Source organism: Xyrauchen texanus, chromosome 29, assembly GCF_025860055.1.
Source record: "Xyrauchen texanus isolate HMW12.3.18 chromosome 29, RBS_HiC_50CHRs, whole genome shotgun sequence".
Lineage (NCBI taxonomy): Eukaryota > Metazoa > Chordata > Actinopteri > Cypriniformes > Catostomidae > Xyrauchen > Xyrauchen texanus.
In genome coordinates this window covers 17,630,247-17,637,684 of record NC_068304.1, presented here as the reverse complement: position 1 = coordinate 17,637,684, position 7,438 = coordinate 17,630,247, and the positions used below count along the sequence as shown (strand labels likewise).

The following is a 7,438-nucleotide window of genomic DNA, read 5'->3' as shown; positions in this document are numbered from 1 at the left end:
TTTATTAGCATTTATCATACTGTCCCAACATTTTTGGAATTGGGATTGTACATTACATGCAGAGATTGCAGTGTGAAGAGGTCCATGAACAGAGAGAACTCACACTCTGTCTGTTCAGTGACTCTGTTGAAACCTCTTAAGTTACTGTTTGGAAACTCCCACATTATTCAGACCAGAGGGAAGATTTGAGTGTGGTGGAAGAACTCTGCTAACGTATTTAAGCTTTCAAAACAAAGAAATAAAATAAATATAACTAATATACAAGTAAATTATTACAAATACATTTAAAAAAAATGATTATTTTAACAGCCAATACAAAATCAATCAAGCAACAAAATTGCAGAATACAAAATTAATCCCTCGAATATACCAAATTCACAAAAAAAAATATAAAAGAATGTACTTTGAAAACACAAGTGGGTTACAACAGGGTTTCAAATGATTACTCTGTCCTGAATTAAATTAAGACAGCTGAATAGAAATTTCTACAATGACTACAATTACTACAATACTCATCTGATCATCAATTAAAGGGCCCTAATAAAAGAGGGGAGTTGAAACTGAAATAAATAATTCAGAACACATTAAGCATAATTCTGAGAACTTTTAATGAACTTTTATTACCATGAAAGAAAAACTTGCTCCTCCACATGTGACACAGTGCAGACTAGCCACAGCTAAAGAGCATTATACAGCTTTGCAGGAAAGCACACAGACATACAGTAGTGTTAATATATTGGTCACAACATCTCTGTACGTTGTGAGAGAATAATACTGTTAAGCACTGTGCTCTTGATTTCCACAACAAGAGACGCTAAGACAAAAAATATGAAAATCACTGTTTAATTAAGAGGTTTCAAGAAAATTAAGAGGTTTCTGTAAATAGTCATTCCTGGAAGGACAGAAAACTCCAAATAAAATATTCTATCTATATTATTGCTGATATCTTTGTTACAAAAAAGGAAAGCGAATCAGTCTTATACACATTATTATGATTTGTCACTTGGGCAACCATCGATTCAGTTAAAAGGTAAAGGAGTCTTTTTTTGGGCAGTCTGAAGACAACAACTATGGCTTGTTATTTAAAAGAAAAAACTGTTCAGGTCTGCACTATTTAAACAGGTTCAGAATTCACACAGCCCAGGATATGTTGGCTGTATGTTCCTTAGCCTTCATACGCAGTACAGCAATGCTGGATGACCGTCTTTCAAACTCAGGTTTGGTTTCAAATGCGGCATGACTGTTTGGTGAATGAGCCAGAAGTGAATCGGAAAAGAAGTTGTTGAGAGACATGTGATTAACTCCAAACTGGTTTTGCTGGTGATTGGGGAATCCCACATAACCGTGCTCACTGGCCCGCGGTGAGTGGGGGTAGGGGGATGTCACACAGGGAGGGGAACCTCGTGGGATCATGCAGGAAGAGACTACAGAGCTGCCTGGAGTTGGACCCGTCCACAAGTTGTTGGGAATCTGTGTGGTCAGGGAAGGGCGGAATAATGTAAAATCAAACAAAGACAGCATTTGTATGTCAATCACACCATATCAGCAAGCTTCCACTTTAATACAATGTAAAAAGAAAACACAAATACAGTTGTTTCCAAAACAAGCTACACTGAAAAACGTTTTGTCAGATAAAAATGTGCATCTTGTGGTAATCTCTAAATTAACTATAGTTTTATTCAAAACAGAAATGTTTTAATATGACTGAATTAAACAGACAACATTAGGTAACACCAACAAAATGGTTTAGATCATGCAGAAATAATTGCAGGTTACCACTTTTAACAGAGTTTCTACCTAATCAGACAGTTACAAATACTTTTGTTAGTAACAACTCTATTACTAAATAATACTTTGTCCAATTTTAGACTGAAAAAGCTATTTTAGAGTTTACCACATTTAGGTTAAGTGAACATTTTCTTTACACATTATGCTAATGAGAGGTAAACTGCACAGTTTAGTGAAAGAAATCAAACTATCGAAATTCAGTGAACAACATATAGAACATGAATGTTGATTTGGAAAGTGTATTCAATTTAAAAACCTGTGTCCGGGGTGAAAAATATAAACAGTACATATGTATATATATATATATGTGTGTATGTGTATATGTGTATATGTATATGTGTATACGTATATATATATATATATATATATATATATATATATATATATATATATATATATATATATATATATATATATATACTGTTTATATTTTCACCTCGACACAGGTTTTAAATTGAATACACTTTCCAAATCAACATTCATGTTCTATATGTTGATGTTCACTGAATTTCGATAGTATATATATATTTACATATATATATGTAAATGTATATGTATATGTATATGTGCATAAGATTTTATTAAAATGCAGATTCAATTATGTTCAAGACTTTAATTAAATCCAGACCAGGCTTTAAAAGATAAACCATGCAGCAGCCCACATAAATCCACATTATAATGCTGCCTGTATACATGTCACGGGCATAAGACAAACACAAGCACTGTAATCTTTCTTAGCACCCACTCTCTCTCCTTGGCATGCCCAGTGTAATAAGGACCTGTCATAATCTCATATTAAGACAGACGCTGTTTTTATGTGAATATGGAAAACACATGAGCGAAGAATATAAACCCAGTGGAAACCGCTCTGGGATAAAGGAAATTGGGGTCCCGCAGTGCCATCTAAATCTTCATCTCCCAACAACTTCTGACAGTTAAAGTGAGACTACGTTTTGCGGCCTGACTAGTGGACCCTATTCGTCAAAATAAGGTTAGAAAGACGTTGCTAACGGTTGCTGTCAATTCAGGCCTATTGTTTGCGCAAGGATGTGAAAATTCAGTAAAATATTTTTAATGCATAATGTAATCGGATAATTAAAATCTAAATCATGACACCCATTAGCCTTCATAACGTGTGGATATTAAAAATTGTGGAAAAACGGACAAACTGATGTGCATTATTTATTAATTTAGGCCAACCGCAAAATAAAGTTTGTGCACAATAATAACGATGAGTTTGTGTCACGAGTCGTGCGTTTGCATTTGGGAAGTGTGAACCTATAAACAATGCATATTATTAAAAATCGGTCAAGTTAAGTCTATTGATTTTTTTTATATGTGTGTCTTTAGATAAGTCTCAGTCCGAGGATAATAATAAAGGAAATCATAAAGAAAGTCACCTGTGAATAACTGTCTGTTCGGGGCAGCATTGATATGTCATACGTCGCTGCAAAGTGACTTTTAGCCTGCTGGATCTGTCCATATCTCTCTCTCTTCCTCCACTTGGCTCTTCGGTTCTGAAACCATACCTTCAAAGAAAGAGAATAGTAGAGTTATTTTCCTCGATGTTAAATAATTGATTCAATGTTGGAAAATAACGTTTTATTATAGAAGAAATCTGAACTCGGATGATGTCTCCTAATAACTGAAGGCTTAGTGTTATTTTGTTTGATTGTGAGTTGTCAGTAACCTATTATTGATACTATTTGGTGTTGGCTATTGTAGTAATTGTGAAGCCATAATTAATTACAGGTCTGTGAGACGATGAGTTAATCAATTGTGACATAATTACAAACGTGAACTCCCTCTTGCAAACTCGCACGGAAATAACGATTTGCTGTGATTTCACAATTCTTTATTATTCTAGTAGCCTATGAGTGTCCATTAATCTTAAATAAATGCCCTGAAAATACTCATATTAATCTTAAATTGTAAAAAAAATAAAATAATAGTTTACTCAACTTAAACTTAAGTTTTTACTATTCTTACAAGTTTTAATTAAGTTACCGTTACTACCTAAATCCTAAAGTTGTCATTAATAAAAAAACATGTAAGTGGTCCTAATTCAACAGTACTTCAAATGTCACATTTTGGAATCATAACTAAAAAATAGACATTATTTAAACTTTGGCATTGAGTTTGAATGACTCTTTGCAGCTGTGACGAATTCCCATTAGCCCTTGCGCTTGAATAAATTATGCATGTTTGTCTAAAACAAGGGAACGTATGGAAGAAAAATAATACTATGCAGTTTTAATTGTTATGACTATTGTTGTTGTTTCGTTGTAGCAGACTGATAACTGCGTTTGTCTGAAATCACCATGAGGGTGATTAATGTTACCTCTGGTGAAACTTTAGCATGTTAAGTTTTTTTTTTTTTTAAGTTTAAGCAATTCTTCTTTACTCAATTGTATTTTACAAAAGTGCAGATTTATGTGCATTAAGAAGTATTGAGTAGAATCCAATGTGCCAAATGGCTAAACTAGAGTCCAGTCATAAATTCCTGTACACTGTATAACACGTTATAACCCAATTTAAATACTTTAATCAACACAAAGATACTTTAAATCACAGATTAGTTAAATTTACTTTTAACTAGATAACGTTAATTAAGTTCAGTTTACTTGAGCCAAAATATGTATGTAAAAAGTATGCAAACCGAGTGCCTAAGTAAGGTCAGCTAATTAGATTTACAGTGTGTAGGTCATAAATTGTACTGTAATCTATAGCAAGCCGTATAGACTTATGCACGAGGAATACATTATTATTAAAGAGATTATCTAAATGAAAATTAAAAGGTAAAATGTTGTGATAATAATGTATCCTCAAACTAGATTTGAATTTGATGGAGAATTTATTTAAAAATAACAATAACAATAACACATTAAAATGTATGAAGTCTCGGCATTTCGGAAATGTATTGAATTTTAGTTACCTGTACTCTGGCCTCCGTGAGCTCTGTTCTCATGGCCAGCTGTTCTCTCACGTACACATCTGGATAATGGGTTTTCTGGAAGACTTTCTCTAGTTCCTCTAGTTGAGCACTCGTGAAGGTTGTGCGGTGGCGTCTCTTTTTGCTGCTCGACACGTTACTGTCACATTTTTCACCGAGCTCGTCTAAGTCGAGTTTCTCTGGTGCGGTTGTGACCGGTGAGGTTCTGATGTTGCAACAGTTCTCCATCGGATGCAGGCTGCTGTCCTCAGTTTTAGGAGCGCAGTAACTCACGCCTACAGTCATTATTGATAATTAAAATATTCCTTAGTGCAAAGAAAGGAGCTTGAATGTATGCAATGTAATGATAGCACTTTATTATCATTTGTATTAATAACATGAACAAATAGTGCGTTATATAATGCGTAACCTCTTTAGTCCACAAGGAGTATAAAACTTTGACATTTATGTGTTTTGCATGTTCTTTTGATGTATGTATCTCGGTGTATTACTGACCTGTAAAGCATTGTAATATGTTGCTTAATGACATTAATGAAAGTGTGAATTTAATTATTAGTATTGAATTAAATGGTGAAGAAAATAAAAAATCAGTGTTTTCATAATATGATATCATATGCATAATGTTATATGCTTATTATAGGCTTATTTTAAAGGCTAAAGAAGGTTATTTAAAACTACGAAATGGAGGAAAATATGCTAAACTTTACAGCAACATTGCAACTTTAGTTACACATAACTTAAATGTTTAGAATAGTTGTGAATAATATTTAGAATAATTTACATTTAAATGATTAGTTAAACGTGAAATGTGCTTCATTTTATCTAAAGTTCTTATATAGGATATTTTAGGACAATCAACTACTCAACTGTAAAAAGAAACTAACATTTCTTGTCTGAATATGCAAAGTTGCGCAATTGGCTTTTGTCCTTCACATATTAAAAATAATCCCGTAGGTTTACTGATTATTTTTGGGGTGATTAAATGGGTTAAAAAATATTTTTCTATTACGTGACATTTTTCACATACAAAAGTTTCTTTCTTTTCTTTTTTCCTTAGATCACAACTTACTGTTTTGGTTGTCACATGGAGAAGACCTGTCCATAGTGCTGTGGTGATCATTGCTCTGCATCGAGAAGGCCTGAACGCATTTAGGTGATGTCTTGTAGTACTGCACATTGTCTAAAGTATCCATGACCTGGTCCATGTAATAATCGCTGCCTTTAATCGCTTGATTTTTCAAGGCGAACTTGTCGCTCAAATATTCCATCATCGTCCTCTGGACTCGTCTCACGCATGAAGTGCATCAAACGACACCATGAATGAAGCAATACAGCCAATTATTTGCACAAGCCGTTCATTTGTCTTGTCTTAAAAGACCGAGACTTTATAATGCAGAGAGAGTGAGCTTCAAGCAACCACCCAACTTCTGAATATGGAGAAGTTGAAACTCCACCCACGCGCACATCTACAATAAATACGATTTATGAAACTGTGATGACCAGAAATTAAGCAATTTTTTTTTACGGATTAATCAAATTAAAGTGCGCAACTTTGAAATTGTTATATAGATAAAGCTATTAATAAATAACAGACTATTTAAAACATTATTTAAAACAACAGTTTAGAGACTAAATAAATCTTTATATGCTTTTGGATGTAAGATCTAAACTTAAGATATTTTGCATTTATTTTTTTATTTGAAAAGTTGGAACGAAAGTTGTAACAAAGACATTGAAATACGAGTAAAACGTAAAAAATAGCTTTCTAGCTAAAAGTTAATTTCTTGCTTATTTGTTTTGATTTGATGATGAACACGGAATTATAATTGTCTGATGCAGATGCACCATACAAATAACAAGCCAACTATTTTCAATGACTTGTCTACGTATCAAACTATTCACTTTCTTTTAACTTATTTTAAATAAATAAAGATTGTTTAAAAAGTTTACATACGTTTCTAAAATACAAAATTTGTATCCATAAATAGGCTATTATATTTTAATATATGATCTTCACTCCTGCTTATTTTCACCTGTTTTATTTTCAACTTACAGGTCCTATGAGGTCAGAATAGCAACTGGAAAAGTCCAACAGGGCCGGCACCAAAATTATTTTAGGACCACCTGAACATTTGTATTTAAAACAGGAAAGGCGTCATCCGATACCACCCTCAGTCCAAAGTCCGTAAGAGATCACACATCGAGAAGCTCTCTCACCTCTGCCAGCAAAACATACCACCTGCCAGGCTAGCCATATCTTAAGGGTCACTTACAATGCTTGGGGGTTGATGGTGCCACCCTTGGAAAAAAATGAAAATAAATAGGGACGCTCTTTAGTTGCAGGGGGTTCTTATGAAGGTTCTGAAATGACCTTGTATTTGGACCCCTTGCTGAGGGAAAAATGTGAGAAATTCTGTGTGGTTTGTTGAAATTTTGACTGCATATTATAAGTAAAGCTCATGAAAGACTTATGGTCTGATTTCACTCAGTTAAAAACATTGCATCAAATTCAATTTAGATTTATGTGAAAAGTTATGCAATGAAATAAATTAAAACATCAGAAAACACATTTATTGCCATATAAGAGAGCAAAATGTTCTTTAATTGGCACTTAATTCAGGTTTTATATTTTTTATTTAATATAAGGCTTGCTTTAAACTATAATTTCTCAACTACTTTTATAACAAACTGCAATAA

At 33.2% G+C, this 7,438-nt stretch overlaps 1 protein-coding gene across 2 annotated transcripts; it reads right to left on the bottom strand.

Annotated features, from left to right (window-relative positions):
• Positions 1-620: 620 nt before the first annotated feature.
• LOC127623413 (ALX homeobox protein 1) lies at positions 621-6,100 on the bottom strand. 2 transcript variants are annotated; one of them, XM_052097875.1, is made up of 4 exons: positions 5,811-6,100; positions 4,724-5,016; positions 3,189-3,317; positions 621-1,470 (listed from the first exon to the last, which is right to left on the bottom strand). In XM_052097875.1, the coding sequence occupies exons 1-4, from the start codon at positions 6,010-6,012 to the stop codon at positions 1,132-1,134; spliced, it is 963 nt and encodes a 320-aa protein (XP_051953835.1). In that variant the 5' UTR covers positions 6,013-6,100; the 3' UTR covers positions 621-1,131. The 2 variants fall into 2 exon arrangements, with proteins under 2 accessions (XP_051953835.1, XP_051953836.1); XM_052097876.1 differs by having other exon boundaries at positions 4,724-5,046; positions 5,811-5,931.
• Between the last annotated feature and the right edge of the window lie 1,338 nt (positions 6,101-7,438).

Coding starts and splice junctions, on each gene's coding strand:
- LOC127623413 (XM_052097875.1), bottom strand. CDS start 6,012: ATGATGGAATATTTGAGCGACAAGTTCGCCTTGAAAAATCAAGCGATT. Junction 3,318..4,723: donor TCACGGAGGCCAGAGTACAG/GTAACTAAAATT, acceptor CTTTCTTTGAAG/GTATGGTTTCAGAACCGAAG. Junction 1,471..3,188: donor GAACAGACAGTTATTCACAG/GTGACTTTCTTT, acceptor CTGACCACACAG/ATTCCCAACAACTTGTGGAC.